This window comes from Bos grunniens, chromosome 8, assembly GCF_055505025.1.
Source record: "Bos grunniens cultivar Pamir isolate PY7600 chromosome 8, Bosgru_T2T1.0, whole genome shotgun sequence".
NCBI classification, from domain to species: domain Eukaryota; kingdom Metazoa; phylum Chordata; class Mammalia; order Artiodactyla; family Bovidae; genus Bos; species Bos grunniens.
Window position 1 is genome coordinate 78,039,587 of NC_141172.1, and position 16,670 is coordinate 78,056,256.

Consider the following 16,670-nt stretch of genomic DNA (forward strand, 5'->3'; position numbering starts at 1 on the left):
TGCTCTACTCCATCCAGGTGATAGAATGCATCACTCAGGGCCGAGTCCTGCAGCGACCTCGAACATGCCCCCAGGAAGTCTACGAGCTGATGCTGGGGTGCTGGCAGCGAGAGCCCCATATGAGGAAGAACATCAAGGGCATCCACACCCTCCTTCAGAACTTAGCCAAGGCATCCCCAGTCTACCTGGATATTCTAGGGTAGGGTCCATTCCCCCAGACCAGCCCTTCCCAAAGCACTTCCTCAGTTGGGCCGAGAGGATGAACGTCTTTTAACTGCCGCTCGATGCCATCAATCCGCTGTTCTTTGCTCTGACAGTATTAACAACAAAGACACCGAGAAGCTTTCCGAGGGAAGCAACGTGTACTTCTCCACCTGTAGACACAGTATGGACTTCTTTTTAGCATTCTCTTTCTCTCTTTCCATCTCCCTTGGTTTATTCCCTAGTTTGGGGGTTTTTTTTCCCTTTATTTTTTGTCTTCCTTGCTTTACAACCTCACCTTTTCTTTTTTAATCAATCTGGCTTCTGCATTACTATTAACTCTGCATAGACAAAGGCCTTAACAAACCTAATTTGTTATATCAGCAGACACTCCAGTTTGCCCACCACAACTAACAATGCCTTGTTGTATTCCTGCCTTTGATGTGGATGAAAAAAAGGGAAAACAAATATTTGACTTAAACTTTGTCACTTTTGCTGTACAGACACCGAGAGTTTCTATGGATTCACTTCTATTTATTTATTATTATTATTACTGTTCTTATTGTTTTGGGATGACTTAAGCCTGTGTATGAAAAAGGAAAACTTGTGTTCAATTTGGGAAGCCTTTATCTATGGGAGATTAAGACCAGAGAGAAAGAAGATTTATTATAAACCACAGTATGGGAAGAACAAAGACAACCATTGGAATCTACTGGCGTCAGTTTCAACTTAAGAAAACCCAGCCACTGGTAGCTGGGAGGAATGTATCGGGCACCTTCCCCCAAGGACCTTTCTGAGGAGTATAAAGACTGTTGAACTCTGTGCCATGGACTATTCTTTTCCCATCACCGGAAATGCTAGAGTGTAGTACAGAGAAAATATGGCTTCTGGGAGGCAAGATGGCACACAACACGTTCCGACAGTCTCATCTTGTAGGCCATGGTGATGGCACTGGTTTGTTTTGCCGAGTGTTATCCACGGAGCCTTTGTCAAGTTGAGGTGGATTCTCGTCCAGAGATCATTTCAGGGTCAGATGGGAAAGCCAAGGACTTGGAAAAGAGAGGACAAGCTCTAAACTCGGAGGCAAGTTTCTCTTACACTGAACTTTACAGACAGCACTTCCTTCGACCCCTGCCCTCCACCCCACCCATCCATCCAACTGTGCAAGCAAAACTGTGCATGGTCTTCGTCAATTAATACCTTGTGTGCATAAACTACCACTCCAGACATCGTGCCCCGATATGTAGAGCAGATCCGTAAAAGGTATAACTTAAATAATTATGGGAAGCTAATTGAATTCATCAGCTGAGTATAAATGTCTCTGGGTCATATGGTGGTGATGGGTTGTTAACAAATACGGACCCTGAAACTTGGATATCCTCAATGACATCCCACTCACTGTGGGGCTGGGGGAAGGGGAAAATCAACCCCCAAGGGAGAGGAAACCTCGCCCACCCTGGGGGTATCACAGGCATTGATGTTCAGTGTACACAGGCTGAGACCTTGCTCTGGGCTCTGGTTGGGAGAATGGTTTCATTCTAAATGTACTCCATTGTCAATAAGCCGTTTTGTTCTTTTCACTGCATTTTAAAAAAGTAAAAATTAGGCACAGCATACCAATGGGGGGCTATGCCCAGACTGAGCTTTGGAGGTGTGCTTCTGGGCATAGTCACAGGTTTTGCAAAAAGAGGTTGTAAATTTAAATAGAAATTTACAGTGACCTGGGTGATCACTTATACCAAGGAAGAAAATTTTTTCTGTTCCTCAAGAAAACTTGCTACCCTCTGTGAGGGGAATTTTGCTAACTTGGCATCTTTATAATACGAGCCAGATTGAAAGGGAGTGATTTGAATTCAACTTAGGTCATTTTATTTCATGTTTGTTTCTGAAGGTGCAAGTGCTCTGTTTAGGTTTTGCTTGTGCCCTTAATTACTGGAGCACCTTATTTTCCATTATAGGCATTGAAAGCCAGTTCTCAAAAAATCAAAAGTATCCGTTAACAGAGAATGAAAGGAAACCCAGTAGTATCTGCTGTCGAATGAAGGGGGTTGGACAAGACAAACCCCATAGTCCTTTCAAGTTCTGCACTGGCCTGTGAGACACGGGAGCTGAATTGTTGTTCTCTTGGTTGGTGACAAAAAACCCTCCAGAACACACATAATAATATAATGAAAGCCATATCTTCATGATATATACCTGCATGTATATATCCTATTAAGGACCCACAGTACTGTTAAAACACTGTGGCACCCTGTGAAGCAGTAAGAAGAGGCAGGTTTGTATCAAACTTCTCTAGATTTCATCAGCAATGACCTGAAAACCTCCACAGGTTTGTCATTCTGTGCAACTGGCCAGCTGCTCTGGGGGAAGAAGCTGCAAGTTACTTGTTTGATTTTAACAGAGAGCCAAGGAGGTAATACTCGAAGGGTTCAGATTAAAGGAGGGCTGTGCAGTTTTGGAACAAGGATTTGTTTAAAGCAGATGAGGGGAGGGAAGCATTCCCCTCCCCTTTCAGTGTTGTGTTTTCCTCTGAAGGAAAAAAGCAAAAAAAAAAAAAAAATTTTTCCTTACCTTCTGACTCCCTCAAGGTCTTGAAATGAAAGGTTCTATGCAAGTGCAAAGTTTTATAGTTATTTATATTGCTGCTTATTATTAATTTTTTTCCTCTGTTGTCTCAAGAGTATGTACTGACTGCAGAGACGTCTCACATTGAAAGGATCCCAGATTGCTTTTAAAGTAGCCGAACGAAACACAAACCATCTTCGAGTCTCCACCCTTGTTCCTCCAGAATCCTCTCTTCTCGTGCTTATAATGTTAAGAAAAGGGCCAACCTAATTCAGCAGCGCAAAGGTCACAGAATGGGGCCTACCATCAGATGCATTAAAAATGACAAGAGCGGTGACAAACCCAGTTCTCTAGCCTGAACTTGGCCTGACAGTTGTTTCCATTTATACATTGTTTCATAGTTTCCCAAGCATTTTTTTTCACATACGGTGACAAATTATTCCCATTTTTTAGAGGTGAGGAAATTGAGACTTGGAGAAGTTAAATGACATGCTAGAACTCTCCAGGCACCCCTGGGACTTAATCTAAGTACTCTTGACTCTGAAGTTCATGATTTGGTCCACGAGAGACTCTCATATATAAACAAACTGTATGAAAGAGAAAGCTGGCTAACAAATTCATGAAGTAGGATATGAAATTAGAAGAGCAAAATGAATTATGTGAGATGCAAGCAGCTGAGATCTCATGATATATAACCATGTTCATAGCTTCAGATAAACCTTTGCACACTGAACCAATGTCATAATCAGGCTTATTTAGGAAACATTTTGAACTAGGCTATAAAAGATGATATCAGAATTCACATTATGTGTTCACATCAGCGCTCCCTGTGATATTTCCACGTATTTATATGTGTGTTATAAATACTTGATTTATACATAGACAAACGCACGTGCATAGTGTGTTTGTGAGCTTATGTATAAATTTATAGGCACACAGTAATAGACATAATTATGAGTAGGGTGCAATATGAATAATTTGCTTAAAATCTGCTGAATAACCAAAACCTTTTTAATGTCATGTTGCTGGTAGTGCTTCCCTTCTCCATGTGGCTAGGACCCCATTACACTTTTCAACTCTGTGCAGTACTGCATGGGTGGGAGACATATTTAAGATAATGCGCTTCCCATAACAACTGAATCGAAGCCATCCCACTACATTGAGTCCTTTTTTCTGGCTCTTTGCAAAGGAAAATGCAGCTGGAAATAGATCTCCTTATGTAAAGTTCCAGAAAAGGAAAATTTATTTTTTTTTAATCCTTTTGCACATTTATTTGTATTATGCTCACCTGTCCCACTGAAACCCCTTTACACTTGTTTTCAGAGGCCAAGCTCTCCAGAAGAGCACTGGAGTATAGGGAACCCAGTGTCCTGAAGGCCAGTGGTGAGTTCCAAGACCCCTCTGCAAGGTGAATTCCCACATCCTAGCGGAACACAAGAGACAACGGTATACAACGCTGGCCTTTGCAAAGAACCGTGACGACAGGGTCCCCTGGTCAGGAATAGACTTCTTTTTCTTTTTTTTAAGCTTTTCCCTTTTTACATTGGACCTTCTATAATACCAATAACATTAAATCATGTATCTAATTAAATAAATGACTACAGACACACATAGCCTCAATTCTCTTGCTCTTTCTTTCCCTTTTTTCCCCCATTTGAGGACTTTTTGTTTCCCATGATGAGCTTCAGTTTGGTCCTATATATCACTGTTACAGAAAATCTCATGGGGGGAATGCCAGAGACCCAACTCCTCAGATGGCTAAGTGAGCAGTTAAAGCAGTTTCTTCCCAATTCATGATGGTAGGGTGCAGAGACTCTGAGGTTGAGACAGCAAATGATATTCTAACACATCCACAGTGGGACGGACTTGGATAGAAATATGAAGGGGTATGTTCTTGTTGTCAGGGCTGGAATGGGTCACTGCTGCTATAAGTCAAAGGTTCTCGAATATCCTTAGTTTTTGTATTTTTTTTCCTTTTTTTCTTTTACCTTTATTTATTTATGTATTTATTTATTTATATATATCTTTGCTCCATTCATCACAGACACAAAGAGAAGCAAAAAAATAAATAAAATATATATATATATATATATGTATATGTGTTGCAGGCAAAACACTGTGACTTTCACAAGAGCAACCAAGCAACTCTTTGCCATCTTAACATTTGTCTCAAGAGACGCAATGGGAAAACATGAGATGCCATTTTTTTTAGTCTATGCATTTTAGGCCAGGTCTGTGTTTATTTCTTTGGTCTATACCTTAATGAAAATGATCCTGAGTGAAGGCTGAATGTTCAACATACTGGAGGAGCAAGCAAAATAAAAGCTGCTAATTGCCACAGGTTTGAATTGGGAGAAAAAAAAATAATTGAAGAAAATGAAATGTAAAGGCCTGCATCTTGCAGATTGTATGTCTTACTGTAAAAATGTATAAAACTCCTGGAAGTGTTTCAATATGAGGTCTTTGAATTAAATGTGGATTTTAAATATATAATCCCTGGGCAAATGACTAAATTATGGTGAAATACTGTTCCTTGCATTCATTGATCATTATCTATCCCTCACAAATCTGCCTAGAGATGCAGTCTCTGGATCTGCTTCTGTACATGGAGAGATGTTTGTATATATCCGGGCCATATCTACACACACACACACATTTCAACATCTAAAGATATATTGCCCCTTAAATTGTGACCTGGTATTTGAAACTCTCTTTTCATTTGCTTTATTTTCCTTTTAATGTGACGTCTCTGTACTGATACTTACTGGTTCTTGTTTTGCAATCTTTTTGGAGGTCCATTGCTTTATTAAGACCCACTGCATCTTGGCTGATTTCAAAGTGACACCAGAATATCAGTGCTTAAAAAAACAACAAAAAAAAGTTTTGTTTGTAAATTATGTGACCAGCTTCTCTCAACCTGACATGGAAAGTCTCTTGTACTACACTGTATTTAATAAAAATGATGTCTTACAATAAATAACATCCTCCAAAAGAGACACTAAAAGTGACATGATTACTAGAATTTTCACAAGGCATGGTGTGCTCTTTGTCTGTCTGTCTGGCTGTCTGTATTTTAGGTAAGGTCATTGCAGGTACCTGCCATTTTCATCAGTTGAAGCAGTGAGAGTAAAAGATTCCCCCTGGCTCACCCTTCCATAACCTGACATTTTTAACTTTGATCTTGGATAACTAGAACATCTCTGTCCAATCGAACTTTCTGCACTGATTGAAGTATTTTATCTGCACTGTCCAATAGGGCTAGTGGGCACTTGACATGTGGTGAGTGGGTCTAAGAGCTGAATTTTAAATTTCATTTCATTTCAGTTACTTTACATTTAAAGAGTCACATGTGTCTCGAGACTACCATGTGAAACAGCACAGAACAAGCAGATAGAATCACCAGGATTTCTAACAGATCAAACCTAAGAAGCTTACCATAAGAGAAACGTTGTGTATTGTGGTCTAGGATTGGGGCAGCTCTGAGAATCGTAAGGATTCAGGAAGAGAAGTAGCCAGATGGAAATTTTCACATCTTCTCAGCCTCTCCGTTAACCAGTGTTTCCTAAATTAAAGGTGAAGGAAGATAAAAGAAGGGTGGTTTCATGGAGATCTGGCAGCCCATCTTTTCCTGGCCATCAGCACAGTCCACTCACACTTGTATTTCTCAGCATCTCACGGTCGTGTTCCCCACTGTCTGACCACTGCCTGTCTATCTCCTCTGAGATGCACAGAAGGCACCTGGGCAGCATTCCTACTGGAGGCTTCAGGAATGCAGTTTGACAGCCCTGTCCTTAAATCATACTCCTCAGGAGCTTTGTCCATGAAAATGCCTCTCACTGGTTCAGATATATGTTCCTGGAGTGAAAAAAACACAACCAGGTTAAAAGTCAGCAGAGACTTGGGGAATTCAAAGCCATGGGGGGAGGGAATAACTTGTCCAAACATCCCAATAGGAACGCGTGTCGTCGCTGCAGCATTAAAGTGTAGATCCCACTCAGAGAAACAGCATTACAGACTGCAGGGTAAACCACTGAGGCCCTGGCCAGTCATAACCCATTTGGATTATTAAAGATCCACACCTTTACCAGACAATGTTTTTATATCCCTATTATTTGTATATTTATAATTGGCGAGTAAAAGTATTAGTCGCTCAGTCCTGTCTGACTCTTTGCAACCCCATGGACTGTACCCCAACCCAGGCTCCTCTGTTCTCCAGGCAAGAACACTAGTGTGGGTAGCCATTCCCTTCTCTGGGGGATCTTTTCAACCCAGGGATCGAACCCGGGTCTCCTGCTTAGCAGGCAGATTCTTTACCATCTGAGCCACTAAGCAAGCCCCAATAATCAGTTTAAATTCCAAACCTAAAGTCAAAGTTTTCAGAGCCCTCATCTCCTGGTTTGTAGACCCCATCCCATTTTCTCCCTCAAATACACACCTTTAGTTCATCCTTGAGGAAGCATAACTGCTTGGCTGGGAACATGACTTCCGAAGTATTGTGGCTAACAACCTCATTCAAACAGGTGTCCTAACCTTTAGAACAAATTGACTAACAAAACCAGTGCTCAGTGCATGCCAGGGTGTTATGTATGTGTGTTAGTTTCCTGGTTTTCCTGTAACAAATGGCCACCAACTGAGTGGTTTAAAACAACAGAAATGTCTTGTCTTTCAGTCCTGGAGGCAGGAAATCTGAACCTGTGGTGTGGGTGGGGCCACGCTCCCTCTGGACACACTCAGGGAGACTGTCCTTTACTGTTCCAGCCTCTAGGGGCTCCAGGTATTCCTTGTGGCCACATCACTCCAATCTCTGCCTCAGCGGCCTCCTTGCCTCCTCCTCTGTGTGTCTGTTTTATAAGGATACATATGGCTACCTTTAAGACCCACCCAGATAATCTAGGAACAACTCTTCCTTGCTCTTTTTTGCCTTATCAGATCAGGTTCCCAGGTTCCAGGGACGACTATGTGGGCATATCCTTTTGGAGGCCTCCCTCTAAACCTCTCCAGTATGGTAACTCACCCAGCTCTTACATCAACCCTGAGAGGTGGGTACTATTATTATCCCCAGTTACAGGTGAGAAAACTAAGGCACTGTGACTTAAGGAACTGCCAAAAAATTAGAACAAAAGAAATGGACCAGCAAATGTAGTAATTACTATTTGCCAGAGAAGTAGTCATTTAATCCCCCAACAAGAGAGAAACTCATGAGGTCCCACTCCAGGCAACAGGCAGAATAGAAATGCAGGCACCTGGCTGGTTCCCCGAAGTCCGCAGCTGGAGTTTGGCCTAGCCACGTGTCATGGTGCTTAGGGTCTGGGCTCCAGGCCCCTCAGAGACTGCTGAAAGCAATTCAACATCCCAGCCCTGTTACGGATGGAGTTATGAAGGGGGCTGATGCCAAGATTCCAGGTTCCAGGAGACTAGAGAGTTTCTAGGAAGTTAAACCTGGAGTGTAAGGATTTGGGTCATTAGAGATGGGGTAAGAATTTGGCATGAAGCCAAAGCCCAAATCTGGCATGGTCTTTGGGATGCTTTCCTGGACCCACTGCTCCTTAACCCCCTTCATACCACTCATGAGCTTCGGGAGGGTGAGCCTGCAGTGGAGACGGTTGCCTAGCAACCAGGTTCTGAGGCCTGCAGTATGTGAGACTACCTCTCTGCAAATCTGGCCATTTCCCCCATGTCAGCTCTCCCACAGTTAGAGCTATATGAGAGCTAAAGACCCCATCCCTCCTGCCTTCTACAGGTGGTATTTTACAATGAATGCCAGGCTCACACCAAATTCATCCAACAAGCAATGATTTATTATTGACTATGCGGTTGGTGGGCTATAGTCCATGGGGTGGCAGAGTCAGACACAACTGAGTGTCTGAGCATATATAAAATGCAATGTGGGCCCAGAAACTTCCCTTCCCTGACCTTACATGGAAGTCACAGATGCAATGGTGTGCTAATGCCAAGACCAGCCTGACCTCTGTTCAGGTGACGTGGGGGTGGGATCGGGGGAGACACGATGGAAGACCCAGGGAGTTCTGGTCCCTGAAAGCTGCATTCCTGGCATTAGAGACCTGGGCTCTGCCAGATTCTTCTGCCTCCTTCATGTAGGAACAACGACACTTATCCAACACTTAGAATAAATCCTCAGTCTTCAGAATCAATCACTTCATGTACATACAAAAATCTGCCACTTCCCTTATCCTCATTAGCAAACAGCCTGGTATTGATAATAGCATGTTAAATACTAATTAACTACTTCAATCACTTCTCACATGGGCACCACTATTCATCTATAGGACATCTATTTTTCATTAGATAGATCATGATATCTAATCACTTTTAGTATTACTATATAGGTTGTATTTGTATACACACATCATGTTGTATTGTTGTTTAGTCACTCAGCTGTGTTTGACACTTCCATGACTCATGGACTGTAGCCTGCTAGGCTTCTCTTTCCATGGGATTTTCCATGGAAGAATACTGGAGTGGGTTGCCATGTCCTTCTCCAGGGGATCTTTCTGACGCAGTGATCAAACCTGTGTATCAAACCTGTATCTCCCACATTGCAAGCTGATTCTTTACTGCTGAGCCACCAGGCAAAGCCCTAAAGTCACAGATACTATAACAACCTGCCTACCAACAACTACAACCTCTCCTTCTATAGCAGGTACATATGGATTTGTAGATACCAGCCTAAGTGTGGGAAATGCCACTACTTCATTTCCTTTATATCAGGCTACATTTGACTCAAGTCCGCATCCTGCAGGAGCAAAACCAATCTCAGCAATTACTGGGGGTGCCCTCCCTTCCTAGGGTATCCTTTAAATCTCAAGATTCATCGACACCCAGGAAATACAAGAAGGGCTTCCCATTTACCCTCCATCACAATCCAGTGATTCTTATGCCAGAAATGAGAGCTCTGCCTCTAGGACAGATGTCCTCCAACACACTATAGCCACCTCGAGGGCCACCAACTCCTGACACTTGATCCACAAGGTATGATGACTATCTACTCTCAAATTGAGTGACAGGCCTTAATTTGGCTTTTAGTTTCCTTTGGCTTGTGGAGATTTTTCTGTTTTTTCCATTTGGTTATATTTTATCAAGCATGTGTATGTGAACAAGACAGAAGCTTTCTGTACTTGTTTTGTGCTCCATCTTCCTGGAAATCTCAACACTTTCTTCCTTCATTTAGGTACGGATTCTTTTCACATAGCCCTATTTTTCTGGCAACAGCAGTTCTTGCTGTAGATCAGAATCACTTGGAGAACTTTGAAAAATGCAAAAGCCAAAGCCTCACCCTGAAAGAATTAGTTGCTATTAGTCTGAGTTGGACAAGTTGGACAAGAAACTGTTTGGCTTTTATGCGTGTGTGTGTGTTTGTGTAAACTCTCTAATTGTTCTAATGTGTAACTAATGTGGAGAACTGTTATTCTAGAGAATGATAAGATTCAGCATCAGAATTTCAACCATCCAAATAGAAACATCTGAGTACTTGACTCCAACAGAAAATGGGTCAGACCGAGAAGGGCCTAGAACTGTCACGAATGCTGGACAGAACACTAGATAGATTTGAAAAGCAGATCATCAATGTCCAAGGAGTTAAGTAGTAAATTACATGTTCTCTCTTCCTGCAAAGCTCCGTGGAGACCCATTATGGCCCTGTATTGAAAGCAATCAATCAATCAGTCCTGATCAACTGAAAGGCTGGGCTCCAGCTCCCCATAATGGCAGAAGAAGATGGTGGTTCTCCAACCACGGGTTCTGATGAAGAACACCCAGCTGCTAGCTTACCGTAACAAGCAGGGCAACCACAAGGCTTGGACTCAGCCTGTGACCATGAAACTGGAGCTGTCTGGATACACTGGAGCTCAAGTTCTGCCACATTGCTATTAAACACTAGCATGAGACCATTACAGGTGAGAGGCCAGCACTTCCTTAATCATGCAAATTATAAGTCCCCCAGCCCCAGGGATGATAGTTATTTTTGTTCAAATTCAGCCAGATCTGGGGACTTTTCTAGTGTAGACTTTAAAAAAGCACTTTGAAAAGTTGTATCATACTTTCTTAGTTTGGGACAAAGAAGACCTTTCTGGATTTAGGGTAGAGGGGTGATTATGGATCAGAATGTCTTTCCTGGAGCTCCTGGAGCATCACAGATTCACAGGGTTGGAGGGGGCACAGAGGGCAGTCCCATGGACATCCTTGCCTGGGGGGCCAGTCCCAGTGAAAGGGAATTCATTTGAACACCTCCTCCTGCCTTGCCCTGCTCCAGCCTACCCCCTCTCCCCCTAGGCCATTTGCATTTTACAAAATTTCCTAAGCAAGCACTTCCTGGTGCTGAACTGACATCTGCCTCCCATGGGCTCAGATCTCCTGGGAGTGCACAGAATGACTCTCATTCATTATTACTTGGCACCCTTTTATGACTCCCTTGTGCTCTTCCTCCCACATCCATCCCCCTACAGAAAACTTTGGAATGTTTGCCAAATACCCAAGACAAAAGGAGAAGGAACTCAGCTCTGCCTGGTAAAGCTAATGCCCAGCCCTCAAGTCCCATTTTCCCTCCCTTGTTCTCCAGGTTTCAACTCACTCTTGGCACAAGGAGAAAGCAACTTCTAACAGGATCAGAAAGACTAAAAGTGAGGTGTGGCTCCTCCTCCCCACTTACTGGTGATGTCAAGACAGCTAACACTCCTCACAGCCCTCAAAATAGAGGTCCATCCAAAACCTCCCAGGATGCTCTTGAAAACAAGGAAAATGAGGGGGTCTGGATGTTCCCAGAGACAGCGAGCTTTAGTGTCTCTAATGAGAAAAAAAAAAAAGGTGAAAGCATTGCTTATTTGCCTGCTCAGCCAAGGGTGGGGGATATTTGCTAACCTAAAGATAGGTGTAATTTTTTTTGTTTTGGCTCAGAAACATCTGCTTGTATAGTGATCAGGCACTAGCACTCATTAACACAGGAAGTAAAGTGTCTGAGGTTTGTGTCACTGGGAGTGCTCGAGAACACAGTAAGACAGACACTCATGGGAGTGATTTAAGAGCAGTTTTCACACTGGGCAAAGGTTCAGCCTGTGAGAAGGTCTAGTACCCAGGGGCTGTGGTTGTTGAGAATTCAGTCATCCATAGTAATTAAGGGTCCCTCTCCCCGAAACTGCGGGGATGACATTGACCATGGATATGTGCCATGTGAATCAATACCTAATGAGGGCCTGGTGGCAGAATCATCTCAGAAAATGCCTGCTGAATAAATGAATAAATTTCTCAGGCACACAGTGAAAAGAATGCAGAACGTTCTGTGCACCCTTTCTACGTTCCAAAGTTCATTTACATGTATAATTTTGTTTCCTAACATTCCTCTGAGGATTGGAGCATGGGCTTTCCCCCCATTTTACAGAGAAGGGTCTGGTCATGGTCCCAGGAGTTGAAAGTAGGAAAGATAAGAGTCAGAACTAGAAAGTGAGTTTCCTAATTCCTGATAGAATTTTACAACACTTAATCACCCAGCCAGTGACTGTAAGGAAAACTCCCTAGATTCTAAGTTCTCATTTATAAGATCAGGATATAATTTCAATATATCCTGAACCCCTTACCTCCTTCCATCCTCCTCCCTTGGTTTAAAAAAAAAAAGTGATGCTGTTAAAAGTGAATTTTTGAACACGTTAAGTGTATGGAAAGTGTAACAAAAAGGAAAATAATACAATTTAAATGTCACTTACTTCGTTTGCAAATCTACACAGCAACAAATAATTTGAATCAATATTGGAAAAATACAAAATGCAGAAATCATTCACATACTTAATAGGAAAGATCGAAAACCTTCACAAAGCAATGGTATGACCTCGTCCCTTGGCTCTGGGGAGAAGGTGGGACTAGATGTAGATAAATATGTGAAATGTACACTGGGGATGGACTATCTCAACCCTGTAGGGTCACAGGTGATGAAACTAAGGCACAGAAAGATAATGAACAGTCTTGCAGCTCTTAGGAGCAGTGCTAAGTCTCATTACTTTGTTTCCCAACTTCCAGACATCCTCAGCTGTGGGCCCTGATGTTCCATTTCTTTGACTCCCTGCAGCTGAAGGAGGCATTTTCATCACAGCGGCCTAGGTGCATGTGTGCATGGGTCTATGTCCACAGCCTGCCTATTTCTAACGCCCGCTCCCTGCCCCACAAAATGAGGTTCAACAACTATAATCCAGCACTGCAAAGGACGTGCATTTATATTTTAAGTGCATACAAAATAAAGTATTTCTCCTAGCCTTGCTGTGTCAATAAGAGCAAAAACTAAACCACATTACTCTCCAGATTTTAGTTGTCACTACCAATTTCCAGATTCTGCTTAGGAGAGCAGTCTCAAATAAGAAAACTGAAGATAAGAAAGAATCTGGGGAAGCTGTAAACAGCTGCCAACTTCCGTCCCCAAGTGGGTCCTCCCCTCCTCCCCCTCTGCTGCAGTCCTGGCTTTTGGAACCCGCTGCCCTCTGGGGACACAGTCCGCCCTCCACCATCCTACCTACTAGCTCCGCATCTCTCTCACGTCTTTTTAAAAAGATATTTTGGGAAGCAGCACACGCACATCCAGAGACCAATTACTCAATCTCCCAGCAAGTATGGAGATGATGGAAGTATAGCCCTTTGGTTTCCTAGCAACAGCGTGGGGGGAGGCTGGAAAGCGAGCTGGTTGCCCAGCACCACCTTGCGTAGAAGGCATTTGCGCATTTGGCTTTTGTTGTCTTTGACGGCCATTTCTAAAAACGGGCTCTGTATTCTTGGGGGGATTTTAGGCACTTAAGTTATTCTTTTAAAAGCTCTCTGCTGACATCCACAGGTCCTATAATTAACATCTCAAGTCCTAACAGGCCGGAAGTGTTCTGTCACCCCTAAAAATACAAAGCCCCATGTTGGTCTTCTTCCTATGGTTTATTAAGAATTTCTCCAGTTCCCTAGTTCCTCCATGACCTCTCTCACCTTTACACATATTCATCCCAGATGTGGATAATCAGCACTATTTTCTTTTATCCAAGTTGTGAACTCTACCCTGTAGAAAAATCATAAGATTACCATCAGTGGACATCTTAGTCAGTTTGCTTTTTAATCTATAAAGATTTCTACACCTGTTGTCTCAATGCCTCCACGGTCCCCAACTCTGCTCCTGGCTCCCCCATAGCAAGGGGAGTGTTTGACAAACTGGAGGAAGAATGGATTAAATAAGGGAGGAAGGCATAGCCAGCATGATAACTGACTCCCCTAAATGGAAATACCCAGGATCCCAAGAGAGAAGACTGTTGAGTGGGAAAGCAGTTGTCTCCGTTGTTTATGGGAGGGGGAGATTTGGGGGAAGAGAAATAAGAAGTAGGATCAGAGAGAAATGTGGGATTCCCATCATCAATAAAAGAAAACTCAGAGAGTGAGAGAGTTGAGGAGAGCTGGGTCAATCCAGGCCCGCATCTGTTATTTCTGACCCAAGGACCCCTTAGTCACAGAAACCCTCAAGAGAGTCAAGCCTTCTGGTTGAAGCTTGGGGATAGGGGAGGGCCAATGGGAGTACCAAGGACTGAAATGCTTTAGGGTGTAGGGGGACACCAAGGGTCATGAGGCGGGACACCACATGTTTTGTTGCAGTACTAACAGGATGGGGCACTAAGCTTACCCTTCTGTGATAAGTTTACAATCACCTCTCAAATATTGGGGATAGGAAGTGATGGCTAATGTGAGAAGTTGGGATTCCTAGATAATCTTACAAATTTTATTTCAGCCAAGTGAGAATCTGTTTCTCTAATAAACAGGGAAATCCCTCCATTTTCCCCCTTCTTATTGTTTGTGCCCTGGTTCGTTCTCACTGGAGTCAGGAAATATACACAGATGGTACCATTCCCATTAACCTGCCCTCTGGGGCTCATGGCTTCCCAGAGACTTGGTAGGCATCTACTTTTAGTCCTTCTGAGCAGGCTCCAGATAGATGGTGGTCATCTTGCTTCTGGATTGAATTCAAACCTGAATAAGCTAGCTCATGAAGCCATGAGCACTGGCTAAAACTAGTGGAAAAGGAAAGGCAGTTCTCCCACTGGTGTTGAACCCCAGGATGAGTTCTATGGACTGGTCCATAGCCACCCCTGAACATGTGAACTCCCTTCTACTCCTGGATCCAACTCAGGAGCTAAACCAAGCCTGAACTGATAGGCTGAGGGGATCTAGGAAAAGGAAGGAGGATGGGGTAGAGATGGGGAAGGAAGACCTTGACCTGGTCACTGCTTATGCTTTACAGAGTGAGAAATTGAATGGAAGTAATGAGAGACTGTTATTTCTATGCAAAATCCAAAGGGAAATCCTCCAGGGAAAGGAGTTTTGTTCATGTGAGCTTCCTTCTGGTGTCCTTGGTCCCTGCAGACTGGGCTATAGAGAGTCAGCATGGTTTAGGTGCCCACTCACCACAGGAACACTGAGATCTGCTGGTTCTACAGAGAAGGGAGACTCAGGCAGACTCCTCCCCATCTCCTCCCTGCACCAGCTTCAGGGGGAACCTGACATTAGGGCACCTGTGCCTTCCAAGGGCTTCCATGTATAGAAGTGGCAACAGAATCCTGGTTTGGTGAAGCCCCTGAGCTATCTAAGGGCAGATTCAGGGCCACATCTCAGGGCGGTGGAGTCAAGGCAAATCCTCTAAAGACACCCTGGTTCTCTAAAGGCTGAACACCAGCTTGTATTTTTTCCCTAAAACTGTGAGCCTAACCCAAAGGCAGAGCCAGAGAAGTTGACAGGGGGGTGCTAAGAGACTGTGAAAATAGACTTCCTTCCACCCTTTTGCTCAGATCCAGTTTGATGTCCAGTAAATCCCATGATTTGCCTCTCAGAACTTCCCAACTTTGTGGATGAAAACACTCAGGAGCAAAACATGATTCTCCAAATTGTTATTTTTGAGCCTACTGAGGTTGATTCTTTATTTCATCACTTATCTGAAGTTCTGCATGTACAAGTTTGGCTCTGACACAGGCCTTTGTCAGGAGCCCAGTTACCATGGCAGTGCCTCCAAAATAGAACAAGTCCAACACACATCAATAGACAGCACAATAAATAGAATGAGTACTACTTACAATACACAATTCTGTTTCTACTGGGTAGTAATTTGTGCGGAGAGTTGAAAATAACTACACCTCCCCCCTTCATTTAATTAAAGGAAAACAATTCCACAAATCGGAAATGTGCAGTGTTTATATCAGAGTGGAACTCAAGCGGCTATGTGATTAAGAGGCCAGGATTGTGGTTGAATTTTCAGGGGAAAACTTAGTGCATTAAAGCCAGGGCCATTCAGTGAAGCGCTCTCTCCTAAAACCCAACTTACAATGTGATTTGGTTTGAGGCACTAATTGTGAACTAAGAGTGTATGTAAGAAACATAGAACATTTTTTCGCAATAGTAGGGAGAGCATTTTTCTCCATTTACTCATGGCCATCTGGTTTTCTCCTATTGTCCCATGATACTCTTACATATCATGCTTTGGATCAAAAATTATGTAAGCACCATTATTATTAGAGCTTCCCTGGTGGCTCAGTGATAAGTAATTGGCCTATCAATGGAGGAGATGCAGGAGTTGCAAGTTTGATCCCTGGATAGAGAAGATCCCTTGGAGGAGGGCACAGCAACCCACTCCAGCATTCTTGCCTGGAAAATCCCACAGACAGAGCCTGGTGGGCTACTGTCCATGGAATCAATAAGAGTCAGATACGACTTAGTGACTAAACAACAACAACACTTATTATAGGTAACTGCAGGGTCTAGGAGGCTGTTGGGAGACCCCTTTGGAAAATCTGTGAAACTCACTGAGAAAGAAGATAGCCATCTTTTCAGTTGATAAGTCAGTGAATACAGCATAGTTTGTGTGGTTTCTAGGTAAACACGTGTCTCAGGGT

At 43.2% G+C, this 16,670-nt stretch overlaps 1 protein-coding gene and 2 long non-coding RNA genes across 13 annotated transcripts in view; 2 read left to right on the top strand and 1 right to left on the bottom strand.

Moving 5' to 3' along the window:
• Window positions 1-4,379, top strand: part of NTRK2 (neurotrophic receptor tyrosine kinase 2) — a 408,111-nt gene extending 403,732 nt beyond the window's left edge. For 4 of the 7 annotated variants that reach the window (XM_086414414.1, XM_086414413.1, XM_086414416.1 and 1 more), the window contains 2 exons: window positions 18-199; window positions 4,090-4,379. In XM_086414414.1, coding sequence (XP_086270540.1) covers window positions 18-199; window positions 4,090-4,123 — 216 coding nt within the window. In that variant the 3' untranslated portion in view covers window positions 4,124-4,379. Of the gene's footprint in view, window positions 1-17; window positions 1,764-4,089 lie in introns of those variants that run through there. The other 3 variants (XM_086414415.1, XM_086414417.1, XM_086414419.1) reach the window with 1 other exon arrangement.
• Window positions 1,124-13,801, bottom strand: LOC147367512 (uncharacterized). Of its 5 annotated transcripts, XR_015169195.1 has the most exons (5): window positions 13,277-13,408; window positions 6,202-6,328; window positions 5,532-5,624; window positions 4,055-4,189; window positions 1,124-1,250 (listed from the first exon to the last, which is right to left on the bottom strand). It is a non-coding gene; the product is annotated as an uncharacterized LOC147367512 (long non-coding RNA). The 5 variants fall into 5 exon arrangements; XR_015169193.1 differs by lacking the exon at window positions 1,124-1,250 and having other exon boundaries at window positions 4,008-4,189; window positions 13,277-13,417; XR_015169194.1 differs by lacking the exons at window positions 1,124-1,250; window positions 4,055-4,189 and adding an exon at window positions 7,202-7,296 and having other exon boundaries at window positions 5,467-5,624; window positions 13,277-13,366.
• Window positions 10,397-11,592, top strand: LOC147367513 (uncharacterized). The gene is made up of 2 exons (XR_015169198.1): window positions 10,397-10,679; window positions 11,342-11,592. It is a non-coding gene; the product is annotated as an uncharacterized LOC147367513 (long non-coding RNA).
• Window positions 13,802-16,670: the final 2,869 nt, after the last annotated feature.